Source organism: Nicotiana tomentosiformis, chromosome 8, assembly GCF_000390325.3.
Source record: "Nicotiana tomentosiformis chromosome 8, ASM39032v3, whole genome shotgun sequence".
NCBI lineage: Eukaryota > Viridiplantae > Streptophyta > Magnoliopsida > Solanales > Solanaceae > Nicotiana > Nicotiana tomentosiformis.
In genome coordinates this window covers 113,209,291-113,229,912 of record NC_090819.1, presented here as the reverse complement: position 1 = coordinate 113,229,912, position 20,622 = coordinate 113,209,291, and the positions used below count along the sequence as shown (strand labels likewise).

Genomic DNA, 20,622 nt, shown 5'->3' with positions numbered 1-20,622 from the left:
CAGAAGCGGTCTCTTCCGCAGAAGCAATACAGCCTTCGCAGAAGCGGTCGCGCATTTGCATCCCATTTCTCCACAGAAGTGATGCAACTGGCCAGTGCCTCTTTCACAGAAGCGACTGTCTTCTCGCAGATGCGGTTGCACACCTGCGATCACCATTGCGCAGGTGCGATTACACCAGGTTCTGCCAAGAACTTGCTGCTTTCAACATGCTCTAAACCATCTGAATCTCGTCCGAAACTCACCCGAGCCCCTTGGGACCTTATCCAAATATCCCAACAAGTCCCATAACATAATACGGACTTACTCGGGGTCTCAAATCACATCAAATAATATTGAAATTGCAATTCTCACCTGGATTCGGACTTTGAGTTTTAAACTTTTCAATTTGCAAACCTCATGCCAAAACATATTAAATGAATCCGGAATGACTTCAAATTTGGCACACAAATCGTAAATGACATAACGGAGCTGTTCAAATTTCCAGAATCAGATTCCGGCTCCGATATCAAAAAGTCAACCCCGTGGTCAAACTTGGAATCTTTAGCCTTTAAATTGCTAGTTCCGTTAAATGGTCATAACTTGAGCTAGGGACTTCCAAATTAAAATTCGGGCATACGCTCAAGTCCCAATTCATGATACAGAGCTACCGAAACTGTCAAAATACTGATCTGGATCCGTTTACTAAAAAGGTTGACCAAAGTCAACTCAGTTGGGTTTTTAAGCTCTATTTCACATTTTAATCCATTTTTCACATGAAAACTTTCCGAAAAACTTTTACGGATTACGCACGCAAGTCGAGGAATGATAAATAGTTTTTTTGAGGTCTTAGAATATATAATTCTGTATTAAATTTAAAGATGACATTTTGGGTCTTCACATAAACCTTTGCCTCGCAAATTGATATCTGAAAGCTTCAAATCTACTCATAACAATTCAATATTCCCAACACAAATTGTACACTACAAGAAATATGATTTTTAACGACCATGTTTTAACAAAGGGATATGGATTCGGTCGTTATAGATGTATCTATGGCGACCGACCTTTTTTTCCGGTCGTTAAAGCCAATTTTTAGCTTGGCATTAACAAAGGAATAATGTTTGATCCTTATAATTAATTAATAAAAAAAGGTGCAATGTTTTCCCTCTTTTTCCCCCAAACTCACCCTACGCCCACCCCACTCGCCCTCCAAAAAGACTCTTAGCCTACTGCTCGACGAAAACCTAAAACTACTATCAAGATTAAATTTATGGGATAAGAGAAAATCGTTAGTCACCTCTGTAAGCATCAACTATTCATTTTAGAGTTTCTTCTCATCAAGGTAAGATTTAAAAATTTACTCTTTTTATATGTTATTTTTGGTTGAAATTAATAGGGTTGTGATTTGGTGTTCACTTTGGTGAAATTGTTGTTCAAGAATTTGTGGCATGGCCGGTTAAGAATCAATAATTTTCTGTATGATCGATTTCAATTATCTTTATTTGTGCTCAATAATGTTCTAATTATTTTAATCTGGGCTTAAGAAACAAGAATTTTCAGAAAGGTCAGTTTCAATGTGTAATCACCATATCGTCATGTCTATCTATTCTACTGCTTTATATTTGTGTTCTTCTCTTGCTTTCTCCTTCTTCATGGCGTGACTTCTGTTTTCCTTTGTGTTGAGTAAAAGATTCAGTCATTCTCCAATTGAGTTCTCAATAATTTAGGGCCTTAGAAGGATAAAGCTCAATGCATGAAAATTCGATAGTGGTTTTGATGATGGAAGCTTAACAGTGATTTGCGTTACCATATAAAGGTATATTCTATTGAGTTTTAAATATCTATTTGGTGTTTGAATTTTTGCTTCACTGAATTATTATGTTTTCAGTTCACAGCCTGTTGGAACAAATCTTGTGATGGTTTTTTGCAATGTGTTTAATTTTTCACAATCTCTTTTAGAGAATTGTTGTCCAGTACTTGTGGAAATGATTACATGATATAGGTTCACTTTTCCCCCTAGATTGATCATTCCTTTATCTATATATGGAAAAGTTAAAGTTGAACAGAGTAGCATTTCTTAATGTAAATTTGGGGCTAAATATAAATGTGCATTTGTTTTCTGCTCTATGAGCCATTTACATTATCAACAAGGAAACAAATCAAACAAATTGTTAGTAACTCATGAAAGGGAAACACTTTTATATGTTTAAACTTATGAACATTCTTTCAGTCTTGTGTTGTCTGCCTTTTAAGTAAATGGTTTAATTCTTTCAGTGTTTGATCCTGTAATGATTGTTTCAACCTTACCTCAAACTTGGGATTTTTTAAAATTTCTCCAAAGATCCTTGCTTTATATATATTATCCATGTGAAATAACTGTCATGAGTCTGAATTTAGTTTTAGGTTCTGCATACCCTCCTATTATTCGAATGAAAATATATGGACCTAAACAAGCCAAGATCTTTTCGTTATAAATTATTGTACTTTTTGTATCTTTTATTTACATTGTTGCATCTTGATCAAAAAGGCTACGCAGTTCAAATACAGGCCATATATGAGTAAAGTGTTGCAGAAATCAAAGGTTAGCTTTATCTGAAATTGAAAGTTTTGTTAAGGTTTTATGCTCTATATTTTCAAGAAATATGTATTATCGGATTGAAAAGAGATATCAGTTATATTAAAAAAAAGAATATTTATCATGTTTTCTCTAGATTATCAAATAGTTTCTGTTTGTTTTGGAACACGGGATTTGAAGAAGTTGCTTGGTACCTTCTTCTTTTCTGCTCCGTTCATCTTTCAAAAGCCCTTATTACTTTAATTTTTTATGGTGGATAGATAAGATATTCATCTTCCATTTTGAGTATTTAATAGGGAAAACTCTGGTTGCAGGGAAACAATCCTTTGTATGGTTGGGTCCAAAACTGCTGGTGTTTATCATGGACCCCGAGCTTATAAAGAAAGTATTCTCCAATAACTATCTGTATCAAAAGCCTCATTCAAATCCAGTAACCAAGTTATTAGCACAAGGACTTGTAAGTGAAAGAGGAAGACAAATGGGAAAAACATAGAAATATCATCACTCTTGCCTTCCACCTAGAGAAGCTAAAGGTTTGTAACTGCAATGGATTCTCCTTAAGTAGTCCATTTTTATCTTTTCTTTCATCGAAACGGCATTTCCTCTTCATTGTGATTATTTTTTTAATTACTTATTTGGAACCATTTTGTATTCCTAATTACAAATAGTGTTATCAAAGGCGGAAAGTGCAAAAATGCTCTAAGGTCCGTTGGGGCTTTAAGCGCAAAGCGCAACTAAAGCGTGAGCTTTAATAAAAAAAAGACACAACTGAAGAAAAAGTAAAAATATGTATATATAGTTCAAGACTAATAATTATAAGCATGCATAACAAATATGTGGACAAAAAAATTAAAATAAAATTACGATAAAGCGAAATATCAATTGTTTAATGTCGCATTTTCAGGATTACACTCATTGGCAAGGAAAAGTATGCCTTAGAGCCTTGATGCGACACTAAAGCGCTCACAAAGTGAGACGAAGTACTCAACATGTTTTGAGCCTCGATTCGGGGCTTAAGCGCGCCTTTGACAACACTGATTACAAAATCGAAACATTTTGAATAAGTGTCCCTTCATTTGCTTTCTCTTAACTATTTCTTAAATAGCATATGCTTCCAGCTTTTGGTTTGAGCTGTACTGAGATACTGAGCAAATGGGAAGACATTGTTGCAGTTGAGGGCTCACATGAGATAGATATATGGCCTGGACTTCAACAATTAAGTAGTGATATGATCTCTTGGACAGCCTTCGGTAGTAGCTATGAAGAAGGTAGAAGGATATTTGAACTTCAAAAGGAAGAAGCTCAATATCTTATGGAAGTTATATGCTCCGTTTATATTCCAGGGTGGAGGTGATTTGCCCTAACTATCACCATAGTACTCCTTTACAAATTTCACTTGGCAGTGCAATATGATTAACTCCTGCTCTTGTGTTTGATAATTTGTTGATGCATATCTCTTTCCCTTTTCTGATTTCTTGCTTATTAAACTGTTTTGACAGATTTTTGCCAACAAAGAGGAACATAAGAATGAAAAAAATTAAAAAGTATGCTCAAGCCTCAATTAGAGGTATTATTGATAAAGAGTAAAGGCAATGAGAGGTGAATAATGAGGATCTGCTTGGTATATTGCTAGAATCAAATTTTAAAGAAATTGAACAGCTGGCATCGGGATTGGCAAGCACAGGCCAGAGAAGAGGTTTTGCAAGTCTTTGGGAGTCAGAAACTAGATTTTGATAGATTGAATCGTCTACAAATTGTAAGTGTTCTAGTTAGTCGATTTAATTTCTCAGCCATGGATTTGCCTGTTATTGTTATTATGCAGTGCGTAAATTAAGAAACGAATTAGATGTTGCTTCTAATGTTTTGATACTAGACTGGATATAGTCATGTCGCAAGTCAACTCTATAGCCATGAGCAAGGGCAGATTATATTATCTGTGGGTGCCTCCACACCATTACTTCAGCTAAACTCTAAAATAATTTTTAGGAAAAGGTATTATAATACTATTTTCATACTCATTTTGACAAAGGGCTAATGGTGCAGTGGTACTAAGCAACCACATGCTTAAAACTCTAGATCCTCTTATGAACATGAGAGACAACTCAGCTCGTCAAGAAAGGGGATGAAAAGTAGTTTGCTCGTACTAACCAATGTGACTGTAAAGGATGATTTAGATCCCCCTCAACAACTCTGACAACATTGGCAAGGAAAAGATGATTTGAAATTTTTTTATTCCCGAATGTACTTTGCGAGTTCAATCACTAGTTATTGTTCACATGTTGTTTTAGGTACTTCAGTGTTTGTATCCTTCGTGTAATGATTGAGCACTAAAATATATTGATTTATCCTATTTCTTTTTTAATAGCTTATTCTTTGTTACTATACTGACATAATCTTGTTCTTCTAGCAGATCAAGAATTTGAAGCCCGAATATCAATTCTTGAAGAAAGTGCAGAGCAAAAATTTAAAATACAAGAAATCTTTTATTTTGTTGGAGTGGTTTAATGGCGTCTTATGTACATTGGATGCATTTTTTCTCTTTTTTGGAGTTGATAAAATGTTGTCATACAATTTGGACAGTTTATGTTTCTTCGGTTCTTTGTATTAACGATGATGTTTTATATGAATATTGATTATTTTGATATATTTTTGATTGTGTCGTGTGTGTATGAAAGCATATGAAATAAATATATAATATTCAATAAAATAAAGCTTTATAATTATATTTATTAAAACTTCTCATTAGCGAAGGGCAATTTGGGCATTAAAAGCACCTGAAACGACCGAATTTGTTGCTTCCATAAATATTTTTGATGACCGAAATGACTATTTAGCGAAGGGAAAATCTGTCGCTAAAAAATACATACTACGGCCGGAGTTTATGTTGTCGCTAAATAATCTTTAACGACTGACTTACAGTCCGGTCGTTAACTTTTAACGTCAAGGCTTTTAACGACCGGCGACAACCGGATTTTCTCCGGTAGTTACTAGTTTATAACGACCGGATTTAAACTTCTAACGACCGGTTTTTCCCTCGCTAAAGGCCCTTTTCTTGTAGTGGTAGGAATTATTAATTCCATATGAAATTACTAATTTTCTGGATTAAAATCCGAAATTTATTTCAAAAACCGATAGTGGGACCCACATATCGAATCCCAGAAAAACTCATGAAATCTGAACATCCATTCCGATACGAGTTCAACCATACAAAAATTATCGAATTCTAACATCGGATTGGCTTTCAAATCTTAAATTTTCGTTTTTGGAAGATTTTATAAAAATCTGATTTTTCTTCTATAAATTCACGAATTCATGATGTAAATGAGTATGGAATAATGAAATATAACTAATTTCGGATAAAGAATACTTACCCAACTCAAACTCATAAAAATGCCTCTGAAATCATCCAAAACCGAGGTCTAAAACTCTAAAAATAAACAAAAATATCGGACTCCGGACATATATATTCTGTCTAGGCAAGTCGCGTCTGTGAGATGAGACTTGTCTCAAAAATTTTAAGCCAAAAATTATGGTACCAGCCTTCAGTCAATCGATCATAACTTTCTGTACAAATGTCCAAATAAAGAAAGATTTATCTTTATGGAAACTAGAATCAACGATCTACAATTTGCATGTTTTCATAATTTCCAGATTCCTTATAGATTGCGAGATATAAGCTTCCAAAGTCAGCTCGCATTAGAAATTTTGCACACTTCTGTCAAAAATCAGCAGTTAAAAAATGATCTAACAATGGTCTGAAACCACTCCGAAACTCACCCAAGCCTCTCGGGACTCCGTCCGAATACACCAACAAGTCTCAAAATATATTATAGACCTACTCGAGGTCTCAAATCACACATAACAACAACGAAACTACAAATCGCGCGTCGATTCGGACTTATGAGTTTATGAAATTTTCAATTCTATAACTCGCGTCGAAACCTGCCAAATCAATTAGGAATGAACTCAAATTTTGCATTGTGATGACCCAAAATATCATCTTTAAATTTAATAAGTAATTCTGTATTCTAAGACCTCATAAAATTTTCTAGAAAGTTTTCATGTGAAAAATAGATTAAAATGAGAAATGTAGCTTTAAAACTCAACTGAGCTGACTTTGGTCAACATTTTGAGAAAACAGACCTGGATCAGTATTTTGACAGTTTCGGTAGCTCCGTATCGTGATTTGGGACTTGGGCGTATGCTCGTAATTTAATTTAGAGGTCCTTAGCTCAAGTTATGACCATTTAACGAAAATTAGTAATTTAAAGGCTAAAGATTTTCAAGTTTGACCACAGGGTTGACTTTTTGATATCGGAGCCGGAATCCGATTCTGAAAATTTGAACAGCTCTGTTATGTCATTTATGACTTGTGTGCCAAATTTGAAGTCATTCCGGATTCATTTAATATATTTTGGCACGAGATTTGCAAATTGAAAATTTTAAAACTCAAAGTTTGAATCGGGGTGTGAATTGTAATTCCAGCATTGTTTGACGTGATACGAGACCCCGAGTAAATGGCACCAGCCGTTTCACAGACTGGGGGAGGAGCACAAACTCCCACTACTCCCGCTCCGGAGCAGATGGCTCCCCAGAATCAGGCTTCAGCAGCCCCGCCAGTTGGGATAATTCAGCCAGTTGTTGCGGCACAGATCGGTGATAGGCATGCCATGTCTTTTGAGACCTTATTGAGACTGGATAGGTTTACCAAGCTCTTTCCAGTTTACTTCAGTTGTACACCTTCTGAGGACCTACAAGATTATCTTGAACGCTGCCATGAGGTGCTGCGGAACATGGGTATAGTTGAGACCAATGGGGTCGACTTTGCTGTATTTCAGATGACGGGTTCCGCTAAGAAGTGGTGGAGAGATTATACATTGACCCGACCAGTCGGATCGCCTGCACTTACATAGGAGCAGTTCTCTCAGCTATTTCTGGAAAAGTTCCTCCCTATCATACTAAGAGAGGAATTCCGCAAGCAATTTGAGCGTCTACAGTAGGGCAGTATGACTGTTACTCAGTATGAGTCCCGTTTTGTGGATTTGGCCCGTAATGCTTTCCTTTTACTACCTACGGAGGGAGAGAGAGTGAGGAGGTTTATTGAGGGACTCACTCACCCTATCAGACTTCAGAGGGCCAAAGAGACCGGAAGTGAAATTTCTTTTCAGGCAGCTGCTAATGTCGCGAGGAGGATCAAGATAATTCTTGCACAGGAGAGAGGGCAGAGGTCCGATAAGAGGCCTCGTCAGTTCGATGGTTTCAGTGGTGCCTCGTCTGGAGGCAGAGGTAATTTTAGTAGGGGTCATCTTCCCAGTCCATTTCATTCAGCACTTCATGCATCTCCCGGTGCTTCAGGGAGTCACGGTCCTATTATGCCTGACTCTGGGCAGCCAGTATTCAGTGCACATTCAGCTCCTATCAGTGTACTACCACTCCAGAGTTACTACTGTAGTTATCCGGCCCATCTGGGTCAGCTTCAGCTTCAGCAGCCATGGCATCAGGATGGGTGTTATGAGTGTGGAAACACTGGTCACATCCGGAGGTATTTCCCTAGATTGGCGAGTAACAGATCTCGGCAAGATTCTTATGCCATCAAACCGGCACCGGTTGCTTCACTGCCTGCTCAGCCAGCTAGAGGTAGGGGTCAGGCAGCTAGAGGTGGAAGTCAGGCCATTAGAGGTGGAGGTCAGGCCATTAGAGGTGGAGGTCAGACCGTTAGTGGTGGGGCCCAGCCCCGATTTTATGCTTTTCTAGCTAGGCCTGAGGCCGAATCATCTGATGTTGTGATCACAGGTATTATTCCAGTTTGCCATAGAGATGCTTCAGTTCTATTTGATCCAGGATCTACTTATTCCTATGTGTCCTCCTATTTTACTTCATATTTGGTTATGCCTTGTTATTCTCTAAGTGCTTCTGTGTGTGTATCTATACCGGTGGGAGACTCTGTTATAGTATATCATGTCTATCGTTCGTGTGTGGTTACTATTGGTAATCTTGAGACTAGTGTGAATCTTCTACTTCTTGATATGGTAGATTTTGATGTCATCTTGGGTATGGATTGATTGTCCCCTTCTCATTCTATATTGGATTGTTATGCCAATACAGTGACCCTAGCTATGCCGGGGTTACCTCGATTAGAGTGGAAAGAAACGCCTGGTCATTCTGCCAGCATGGTTATTTCTTATATGAAAGCTCGACGTATGGTAGAGAAAGGGTGTCTAGCCTATTTGGCTTATATATTCACGATCCCAGTGCGGATGCTCCTTCTATGGACTCAGTACCAGTTGTTCGTGAGTTTCCAAAAGTATTTCCTCCAGATTTGCTGGGGATGCCACCCGACAGAGATATTGACTTTTGTATTGATTTGGCTCCGGGCACTCAGCCCATTTCTATTCCTCCATACCGTATGGTCCCGCCAGAGTTGAAAGAATTGAAAGAGAAGTTACAAGACTTGCTTGATCAGGGATTCATTAGACCCAGTGTCTCGCCCTAGGGTGCACCAGTATTATTTGTAAAGAAGAAAGATGGCTCTATGCGGATGTGTATAGATATCGGCAGTTGAACAAAGCCACTATCAAAAACAAATATCTGCTGCCAAGAATTGATGACTTATTTGATCAGCTTCAGGGTGCCAAGGTATTTTCGAAGATCGATTTGAGGTCTGACACCATCAGTTGAAGATTAGGGCATCTGATGTCCCTAAAATAGCTTTTCGAACTCGGTATGGGCATTATGAATTCCTAGTGATGTCATTTGGGTTGACAAATGCCCCAGCAGCATTTATGGATTTGATGAATCGAGTGTTCAAGCCTTATTTGGATTCTTTTGTGGTTGTATTCATTGATGATATCTTGATTTACTCCAGCAGTCAAGAGGAACATGAGCAGCACCTTCGAAGTGTGCTTTACACCTTGAAGAATAATCAGTTATATGCCAAGTTTTCAAAATGTGAGTTTTGGTTAGACTTAGTTGCCTTTTGGGGGCATGTTGTATCGGCATAAGGCATAAAGGTGGATCCTAAGAAGATTGAGGCTGTTCAGAATTGGCCTAGACCTACTTCAGTTACAGAGATCCGGAGTTTCCTGGGTTTAGCAGGTTATTATCGTCGGTTCGTGGAAGGGTTTTCATCTATAGCAAGCCCATTGACCAGATTGACCTAGAAAGGTGTCCCATTCAGATGGTCAGACGAGTGTGAGTTGAGCTTTCAGAAGCTCAAGACCGATTTGACTATGGCGCCAGTGTTGGTATTACCCACAGGTTCAGAATCGTATACGGTATATTGTAACGCATCTCACATTGGGCTTGGTGCAGTATTAATTCAAGATGGCAAGGTAATTGCATATGCGTCGAGGCAGTTGAAAATTCACAAGAAGAATTATCCTGTTCATGACTTAGAATTGGCAGCCATTGTTCATGCGCTGAAGATTTGGAGGCATTACCTCTAGGGTGTCTCGTGTGAGGTATTTACTGATCATTGTAGCCTTCAGTATCTGTTCAAATAAAAGGATCTTAATTTGAGGCAGAGAAGATGGTTGGAGTTGTTGAAAGACTATGATATCACTATTTTGTATCACCCCGCAAAGGCCAATGTGGTGGCCGATGCTTTAAGTAAAACGGTTGTGAGTATGGGCAGTCTTGCGTATATTCCGGTATGTGAGAGGCTATTAGCTGCAGATGTTCAGACTTTGGCTAATCAGTTCGTGAGGTTAGATGTTTCAGAACCCAGTCGGGTTCTAGCTTGTACAGTCGCTCGGTCTTCTTTAAATGAGCGCATCAGAGATAGGCAATATGATGATCCTTATTTACTTATCCTTAAGGACACGGTACAGCACGATGATGCCAAACATGTTGCTGTGGGGGAAGATGGGGTTCTGCGAATGTAGGGTCATATTTGTGTTTCTAATGTGGATGGGCTTCGTGAATTAATTCTTGAAGAAGCACACAGTTTCAGGTATTCTATTCATCCAGGTACCGCCAAAATGTATCAAGATTTGCGGCAACATTATTGGTGGAGGAGAATGAAAAAGGATATAGTTGCATATGTAGCTCGGTGTCTGAATTGTCAGCAAAAGTACGAGCATCAGAGACCTGGTGGTTTGCTTTAGAAGTTAGAAATTCCTGAGTGGAAGTGGGAGCGTATCACTATGGATTTTGTTGTTGGGCTCCCACGGACTCTGAGAAAATTTGACGCAGTTTGGGTCATTGTGGACAGGTTGACCAAGTCAGCACATTTCATTCCAGTGGCAGTTACCTATTCTTCAGAGAGGTTAGCTGAAATTTACATTCGTGAGATTGTCCGCCTTCACAGTGTGCCAGTGTCTATTATTTTAGATCGAGGTACGCAGTTTACCTCACATTTATGGAGGGTTTTACAGTATGAGTTAGGCATGCGGGTGGAGTTGAGTATAGCATTTCATCCATAGACAGACATACAGTCAGAGCGCACTATTCAGATATTGGAAGATATGCTTCGCGCTTGTGTTATAGACTTTGGAGGTTCTTGGGATCATTTCTTGCCACTTGCGGAGTTTGCTTATAATAATATCTACCAGTCGAGCATTCAGATGGCTCCATATGAGGCATTATATAGAAGGCGATGCCGATCGCCAGTTGGTTGGTTTGAACTGGGAGAGGCTCGGTTGTTGGGTACCGATTTGGTACAGGATGCCTTGGATAAGGTCAAGATTATTCAGGATCGACTTCGCACAGCTCTGTCTAGGAAAAAGAGTTATGTCGACCGTAAAGTTCATGATATTGCATTCATGGTTGGAGAAAGAATATTGCTCTGGGTTTCACCTATGGAAGGTATAATGAGGTTCGGAAAGAAGGGCAAGTTGAGCCCTAGGTATATCGGACCCTTTGAAATTCTTGAAAGGGTGGGTGAAGTAGCCTACAGGATTGCATTACCATCTAGTTTATCAGCGGTTCATCCGGTGTTCCATGTGTCTATGCTCCGGAAATATCATGGTGATCCGTTCCACGTGTTAGATTTCAGCTCAGTCCAATTGGACAAAGATTTGACTTACGAGGAGGAGCCGGTGGCTATTCTAGCCCGGGAGGTCCGACAGTTTAGGTCAAAGAGTTATCCTTCAGTTCAGGTACAATGGAGAGGTCAGCCGGTAGAGGCATCTACCTGGGAGTCTGAGTCGGACATGCGGAGTAAATATCCACACTTATTCACCAGCTCAGGTACTTTTTTCTAACTCCGTTCAAGGACGAACGTTTGTTTTAGAGGTGGAGAATGTGATGACCCAAAATATCATATTTAAATTTAATAAGTAATTCTATATTCTAAGACCTCAAAAAGCACATTTTATCATTCCTCGACTTGCATGCGCAGTCCGTAAAATTTTTCGAAAAGTTTTCATGTGAAAAATAGATTAAAATGTGAAATAGAGCTTTAAAACTCAACTGAGTTGACTTTGGTCAACATTTTAAGCAAACGGACCCAGATCAATTTTTTGACAGTTTCGATAGCTCTGTATCATGATTTGGGACTTGGGCGTATGCTCGAAATTTAATTTGGAGGTCCCTAGGATTGTTTAATCCATGTACATATAACCCATAAAGAAGAATTTAACCAAACAACAGCAACAACAACAACAATAATAATAATAATAATAATAATTCATGTACTTTCGACACAAATTATAAATTTATGTGTAAAAATCTATTAAAATTATAATAAATAGTTAGATATAAACCCATAACTTTAATAATACTAGTATATATAAACGTGCATTGCACGTTAATAATGGCACATGATGTTTTAAATATTTATTTATATGGAGGAAGGAAAAATATTAATTAATGAGAAAAATATTATTACATTAACATTATATGTGAATTCAATATGAAAAATAAATATCAAAACTTACACAAATGATCAATTTAATCATGTTGATTAGATAATAATTGTAGCTTAAAGGTATCTAATGTGATGGTATCTTACCAAACACTTCTTTGTAGACGATATTTTTTTGTGTATGTTTCCTTCTAATGCTTTGGTTGTTCTTCCATAACAAGAACTCTTGCTGTCAATATTGATATCCCTCTTGAAAGTGCAACATATAATTATTCGTGCAAGAAAATATATTGTTATAAATATAGTCCAATATTTAGGATGTATGTCCTTGTGCTTTATTTTTTATAATTATAAAACATAAACATACTGAAAAATATTTTCATACAAATTTAAAAGGATATTCTTTAGTTTTGAAAGACGAAAGTTGATTTTAGGGATAAACACATACTTAGAAGCACATTGACCAGTATAATAATTTTCGCATGTATATGACATTATTGTCAAAATTTTTATATACTAGATGTGTACTATTACATATGTTATTCGACGAATTTAAGTTTTTCAATAGCATGACAGGCATATTTTTCTTCAAAATTAACCTATATGCAATGGAAGATCAATTTTACCTTAGTCTATTATATATATGGTGACACTAACATACGTAAGAAATAATGAACTTGACAATAAACCTGGATGGTAGAAGGCCATTTGATATTAAAGTATTTGAGTATTTTTTTGGCAGTAATTGTTGGTATCATCTTCTGCTGAATCAAAACTGAAAAATATTTTATTTTTACCATAAAACTTAAAATTATATTTAATCTAATGATGATAATATTTTTTCTTATTAAATGCACTACTATTACCATTGTGGTTGATAATCAAGTGTTCTAGAAGAACCAAATCATCTTTTTCGTTTTCGACCGGAAGCGAGAAGTCACTGAATGTTAGATCTATTCTTACTTTTACATTTCTTGTCATTTGAATTTTTTTCATTTGAGGCTATAAGTATAATTTTGGCAAGCTAGATTATATGGTCTTTGATTTTGACGATATTGGAACTACTAATAGTACTTGACAGAAACCACCTCACAAACTATTACTTTTCTACCAAATGGTTCATTGATATCCAATATATCTCTAGAACTCTAGGCAATTATTTCGATTCTTTGACGCTTAGCCATAAATGCTTCATCCCATATTATTAATTTGTCTTTCCTTATAAATTTAGCACTATTGCCCTGCTTTGATATATTTGTGATGGTTATTTTAATATTTTGAAGAGGTATAACAAATATAAAGTAAGTTGTACGATCTCATAATAAAATCGTTGTCGGTACACCACTTATTATTATTACTAACAGTATCATGCCTCTTGATCTGACATTTACAAGTAATGACATAGGAATATTATTTCGATTCCGCCAGAGACATCTACAAAGGATAATCCCGCTAAACCATAGTCGGCTTTTTATAATATAGTCTTGAAAGCTTGTTCTTATTCAGAATTTAGCTTTGATTGTGCTTTCTCAGACACTTATATGGCCATCTTAATACCATATTAATCTTTTTTTTTACTTTGTGATCTAATTTCTTTTAATCTCTACCGCTCCTTTTATACAATAAATTTATGTGCCTTAAGATTTTTTTTTAACTTGAAAAATAATTTTACTCATGATGAATTTAAAAAATAATTGAATTGGATTCTCTTGCTAATAATTAATTGAAAGATTTGATTATTTGGTCTTAACATAAAAATAATTTATTTTCTGTTCATTCAGATTCTTAAGATTAGTCCACCTCTTTTTTGAATATTTAATCGTAATTATAATTTTATCCATCATAAAATTTATTTACAAAGAGTAAAAGACCAATCTGACATTTTACTTTTAGATCCTTATATTTGCAAAATCATCAATGGTATTGACTCTTACCAACCCTTTTTTTTCTCTTTCTCTTTCTCACACATTTATATTCTTAAAAAATTTCTTAGTTGTTCTTTAATCATTGGGAAGTAATAATTACTTTATGAATTTTCTCATTAAATTTGTTATCTTCTAAAAATTGTATCACAAAAAGAATTCTTTTGCATCTTGTTCGTGAAACTAATATTTAGGAGGAAATTACAAAAAAAATACGATCAAGACAAAAGTAATGTTTATCTAACACAATAAATTTTTGAAACATAAATTTAATTCGCATAGGATTATAAAGTGATATCTTATTACTTTACTTTATATAAGTGGCTTACCTTGAAAAATGGAATGAATTCTTATAAATTTGTAATCTTTGTTTAAAAGACCGATCTGACATTCCACTTTTAGATCTTTATAATTACAAAATCATCAATGATATTGATTCTTACCAACTTTTTTCTTTCTCTTTCTCACACATTTATATTCTTAAAAAAATTCTTAGTTGTTCTTTAATAATTGGGAAATAATAATTACTTTATGAATTTTCTCATTAAATTTGTTATCTTCTAAAAATTGTATCACAAAAAGAATTCTTTTGCATCTTGTTCATGAAACTAATATTTAGGAGGAAATTACAAAAAAATACGATCAAGACAAAAATAATGTTTATCTAGCACAATAATTTTTTGAAGGATAAATTTAATTCGCATAGGATTATACAGTTATATCTTATTACTTTACTTTATATAAGTGGCTTACTTTGAAAAACAGAATGAATTCTTATAAATTTGTGATCTTTGGTTCTAGAGTTGCCATAGAAATACACATGTAGTCTCCTACTCTCCTATACGGCAGCAAAGAAGGGTTTTGGCGTTAAATTAGTAAAGTATTCCCTTTTTTCTTCGATTTTATTGACTTCATAGTTAATTACAATTTAATCCTAAATAAAGTCATTAAATTGCTCAATAGTTTAAGCTTATTTTGGTAAAATGGTATTATATTTATACTTATATAATAATATAGATAATTAATTCAATATTAAGAACCTTAAAAATTAAACTTAAAAAAATTTAAATCTTCGATCACGAAGATGATGTATGCAAATGATGACGATGACGGGCAGGCAATGGCCAAAAAATGAGTAGGTTAGAGATTTTGGCATTTAACTAGGGCAGAAAAACTCTGTACTAGTAGTAGTACTAGACATTTTCTTGTGGATTTATGTGGATGAGGGAACTTAATTTGGCCAATACATTGCTTATGAAACGGAAGGAAGATAATAAGCTGCTTCACCAAAAAGGATTCAAAGTCAATGAGCACTATCTTTAGGACTCTTCAGTCAACAAAGGTGTACCGTGCCATCTACTTGTAAAGTACTCTATAATAACATGGTTAGTGGGGTCACTGTGAATGGCATTATTATCTATATTTTCTGCCGTATATAATAAGTCTATGTCTGTTAGACGTTTCAACTAGGAGGCTTCCTTGACTAACAACAAAATAATATACGCCACCAATAAATATGTGAGATTTCGGAGGGGTGCAGAGGAACGGATTTAGAATTTAAAATTTACGTGTTTCTAAGGTATTTTAAATTACTATAAAATAATAGTTGGATGAATAATCAAAATTGCTTTACATTCTGCTGCAGAGGACATGGTAAGAACATGGGAAGAATATACCTGTGAAATTTTAATTAATCTTAATTGTAAGGGTCTCTATAACAAAATCAACCTGTTAGTCCAATGTCACGTTTATTTATGATAAACAATTAATATATTGGAACCACTAAATCTGAATTAACGTGTACTAAACTACTAAGCTTCCATGTCAACTGATTTTTTTGGTTATAAATTCTACGAGAAAACAAGAAAAAAGTTGTTGGAGATCAAATCTGTAAAGTGTGTATAATAGAAAGATATACGTATATATATTTAGTTGACTGACCCAAAGTCTACGCCACCAGCGAGAAAAAAGATCACATCATGCTTTACGGTTGAGGATTAGTCTTCTAGCTAATTATTCCACTTAGGACAAACCTCTCTTCTAGATAGAAATAGAAAAATAAGTAAATACTAAATTGCCCGTTTGGACATAAAATTTAATGGAAGATTTTTTTAAAATTTTTTTACTTTTTTTGAAATCAGCGTTTGTTCATAAAATTTTCAATTTTCACTTCGAATATGCATTTTGAAAATTTTCGAAAATCTGAAAAACTGCAAAAAATTATTTTTCAAAATTTTCATTCAAATCACTCACAAAACTTCAAAAACAACCCAAACTGAAATTTATGTCCAAATACAATTCTAAAATTCAAATAACATTTTCATTTGAAATTTTGTTTTTTGGACCATTTTTTTCGAATATTACAATTCTTATGTCCAAACGCCTTATAAGAGTTGCTTTAATGATTGATTAAGATTTAAGAAGACTAACAACGAGCCAATGGAAATTGATAAAAAAAAATGAACACAGAATTTGAATAGTATTATGATATTACTGTCAATAGTTTATAAGTTAGCAGGGATGAGGGATGCCATTACCAAGTCCACAACATGGTTCATTTTCAACACTCCTTCAATCATCACCCATAGAAACTATCTTCCTCAGAAAAATGTCCAAAACTAAAATAATCCCAGCTCCCCAAATCCTTCTCTGCATTTTCACTTTTGTCTTTTTCACCTTTCATGTAAATGTAAATTCCCAGCCTAGCTCCAATCAAGAAAAAACCATTTTACTTAAACTAAAACAACAATTATCCACCACTTCTCCCTTCTTCCTTAACCGCTGGACCTCATCATCAGACCACTGCACTTGGCCGGAGATCAGCTGCACACATGATAATTCAGTCAGCGCCATTCGTCTCGTTAATCTCAACATTTCCAAACCAATACCACGATTTATTTGTGACCTCAAAAACCTCACCTTTCTTGATGTTAACTACAACCTCATCCCTGGTCCTTTCCCTACTCTTCTTTACAACTGTTCCAATCTTGAATACTTAGACCTTTCTTTTAACTTCATGAACAGCAGCCTTCCTAATGACATCAACCTGCTTTCGCCTAAGCTTCAGTACTTCAACATAACAGCAAACTTCTTTACTGGTGACATTCCTCCAGCAATTGGAGGTCTAAAACAGCTCAAAGAACTTCAGTTTGCTTCAAATGCTTTCCATGGCTCTTTCCCTGCTGAAATTGGCGACTTGACGAATCTTGAATCTCTGATTCTGAATCTCAATAAGTTTGCACCTCAAGAAATACCATCAAGTTTTACCAAGTTGAAGAAACTCAAAAATATCTGGATGAGTGAAATTAATTTGATAGGAGAAATCCCAGAAAGCATTGGCAACATGTCAGCTTTGGAATTTTTGGACTTATCCATGAATGGATTGAGTGGTAGCATCCCTAACAGTTTGTTTCAGCCAAAGAATTTGACCATAGTTTATCTCTACACTAATAGATTGTCAGGACAGATTCCTCAGATTATTGAGTCCTTCAATTTGGAGGTTATTGATTTGGCTAACAACAGCTTAACAGGGAAGATACCAGAAAATTTTGGAGAGCTGACAAAAATGACAGGGTTATCTCTGTTTATGAACCAATTATCAGGGAATTTACCAATAGGCATAGGCAAATTGCCAGTATTGGTAGATGTTAAGCTTTTTGGGAACAGTTTATCTGGTGAAATTCCACCAGATTTCGGTCGGTCTTCGATGCTCAGAGATTTCCAGGTTTTCCAAAATCATTTTACTGGAAAATTACCAGAGGCTCTATGTTATAACAAGGGATTGCTTATGATGCTTGCTTTTAATAACAATCTTACAGGTGAGCTACCAGAATCTCTTGGAAACTGTAATAGTTTGAGGGCCGTTCGAGTTGAAAAAAACAGGCTTACTGGTAAGATTCCTGATGGTTTGTGGACAGCAAAGAATTTGTCAACTTTCTTGTTAAATGATAACTTGTTAACTGGTCAACTTCCAGAAAGAGTGGCATCAAATTTGTCTCAGGTTGATATCAGGAACAACCTGTTTTCAGGTGAATTACCAGCTGAAATGGGTACTTGGTACAATTTAAGGGTATTCAGAGCAAGCAATAATCTCTTTACTGGTAAAATTCCTGAAGAATTGACTGTTCTTCCAAAGTTAACAGAACTTTTGCTGGATGGTAATAAACTATCCGGGAGTTTTCCGTCGAAGATAGTCTCTTGGAATTCTCTTACTACTTTAAAAACCAGCAGAAATCAGATTTCAGGACAAATACCAGCTGCACTTGGCCTTTTACCAAACCTTATTGACTTGGACTTGTCAAGTAACCTGTTATCAGGTGAAATTCCACCTGAGATAGGTAACTTGAAGCTATCCTCACTCAACCTTTCTTCCAATCGCCTAACTGGTAGAATCCCCGTTGAGTTAGAGAATGCAGCTTTTGATCGGAGCTTCTTAAGTAACCCTGGTCTTTGTGCAAGTGATCCATCAGTAGGACTTGGCTTTTGCAAGGGGAAACCGGGGAAGTCCGATAAGCTCCCGGTCAAACTTCTTGCTGCTCTTGCAAGTGTAGGTGGAGTAGCAGTACTGGTGGCTGCTTTATATAGTTTGTTCGTGTTGAGAAGCTATAGGAAAAGAAAGCAAGAATTGGTTTTGACATGGAAGTTCACCTCATTTCACAAGTTAGATTTCACAGAGGCAGATATTGTACCATATCTTACTGAGAAGAACACAATCGGGAGTGGAGGATCAGGACAAGTCTACCTCGTGCCATTAAACCGTTCAGGATACTGTGTTGCTGTCAAGAGGATTTGGAATAACCAGAAGTTGGATCACAAGCTTGAAAAAGAGTTTCTAGCTGAAGTTCAAATATTAGGCACAGTTCGACACTCCAATATAGTGAAACTATTGTGCTGTATATCCAGTGAAGAGTCAAAGCTTCTTGTCTATGAATACATGGAGAGTAGGAGCTTGGATATATGGCTTCAGCAGAATAAGAGGTTAAGCAATGTTTCTGATTTAGTATTGGAATGGCCTAAGAGGCTGCAAATTGCAATTGGAGCTGCTCGAGGCTTGTGCTACATGCACCACGACTGCTCGCCACCTATTATTCATCGCGATGTGAAATCAAGCAATGTCCTTTTGGATTCTTGTTTCAATGCAAAAATTGCAGATTTTGGCCTCGCCAGAATACTGGCCAAGCCTGGAGATAATACAGTGACAGCAGTGGCTGGCTCTTTTGGATACATCGCTCCAGGTAAAGTACAACTATCTTACAATATTACAAGTTCCGATATAGTTGGTCTAGAATATGTTTTCATTTCCATATTGCTTTTTCAGAGTATGCGCGTACAACTAAGGTGAATGAGAAGATCGATGTATATAGCTTCGGAGTCATCCTTTTGGAACTGGTAACTGGGAAAGAAGCCAATTATGGAGACGAGGACTCGTGCCTTGCAGACTGGGCGTGGCGTCGTATCCAACAAGGATATCCCATAGTCAATGTCTTACACGAGGCGATAAAGGAGCCACAATACTTGGATGAAATGAGCAATGTGTTTAAGCTCGGGATCTTCTGCACTAGCACATTTCCTTCTTCAAGGCCGACCATGAAGCAAGTTCTGCAAATCCTGCTCCAATGTAACAATACGCTGGTATCTGGAGAGAAGAAAAATGAAACTGAACGTGATGCTTCACCGCTCCTCAAGAACTCCAGACGGGAGAGGATTGAGGATAATGATGATGTCGGTTTTATATCACTTATATAGGTAGAGGTACAGATAGAGATAGTGATAGGCTTTTAAAATAAGACTCCAAAATAGAACCGTGTAGCAGTTTTTAAAGCATATCTAACGTATGAAGTAGTGAAAACTAGATTGTACAAATATAATGTTAGATCTAAAATTCTGCTACCTTGGACTTGTTTTGCTACAGAAACCCCTTATTCCTTTCAAATGATATTTTTTTCTTCTTCATTAACTAACTGGCGACAACACACAATAACACAAAACAATTTGAAAGGAACTAGTGAACTACCACATGTCAATAAAATACATATGAGAAAAGGAGGAAGGAACTATATATCTCACCGCTAAGTTCATTAAATCTGCTAAAGTCTAACAATGAAGTAGCAAGTAAAAGATTATTCCTATCAATAGTTGCTTTTAAATTTCTACTTTTAGTCAGAAAAAGGTTTTATACTTTGGAATAAATAAGATACCTTTAGATGATAGTGCTTGTCTACCTTCTAAAGGGGTGTGCCCATTTTTTGTGCATTGTACTAATAGACTTACAACTCAAACTCCCCTCTTATTTTTCTAATAATTCCCTTCACGCAGCTCCCTCTCACTCTCTCACTCCCTAG

The 20,622-nt window shown here is 36.1% G+C and overlaps 1 protein-coding gene and 1 long non-coding RNA gene across 9 annotated transcripts; both read left to right on the top strand.

The window, feature by feature from the left end:
- Positions 1-1,140: 1,140 nt before the first annotated feature.
- On the top strand, positions 1,141-5,200 carry LOC104102392 (uncharacterized). Of its 8 annotated transcripts, XR_687685.4 has the most exons (6): positions 1,141-1,795; positions 2,507-2,560; positions 2,869-3,087; positions 3,459-3,904; positions 4,054-4,310; positions 4,965-5,200. It is a non-coding gene; the product is annotated as an uncharacterized lncRNA (long non-coding RNA). The 8 variants fall into 8 exon arrangements; XR_001970455.3 differs by having other exon boundaries at positions 1,141-1,321; positions 1,707-3,087; XR_001970458.3 differs by lacking the exon at positions 2,507-2,560.
- An 11,474-nt stretch (positions 5,201-16,674) lies between these two features.
- LOC104111653 (receptor-like protein kinase 5) lies at positions 16,675-20,237 on the top strand. The gene is made up of 2 exons (XM_018776139.3): positions 16,675-19,515; positions 19,599-20,237. Exons 1-2 carry the CDS (start codon positions 16,809-16,811, stop codon positions 20,024-20,026), a joined length of 3,135 nt encoding a protein of 1,044 aa, XP_018631655.2. The 5' UTR covers positions 16,675-16,808; the 3' UTR covers positions 20,027-20,237.
- The last annotated feature ends 385 nt before the right edge of the window (positions 20,238-20,622 follow it).

What these genes read in the sequence shown, in the direction of transcription:
- LOC104111653 (XM_018776139.3), top strand. Translation starts at nt 16,809, where the DNA reads ATGCCATTACCAAGTCCACAACATGGTTCATTTTCAACACTCCTTCAA. An exon ending in TTTTGGATACATCGCTCCAG is followed by an intron (nt 19,516 to 19,598) that starts GTAAAGTACAAC and finishes TTGCTTTTTCAG; the next exon opens with AGTATGCGCGTACAACTAAG.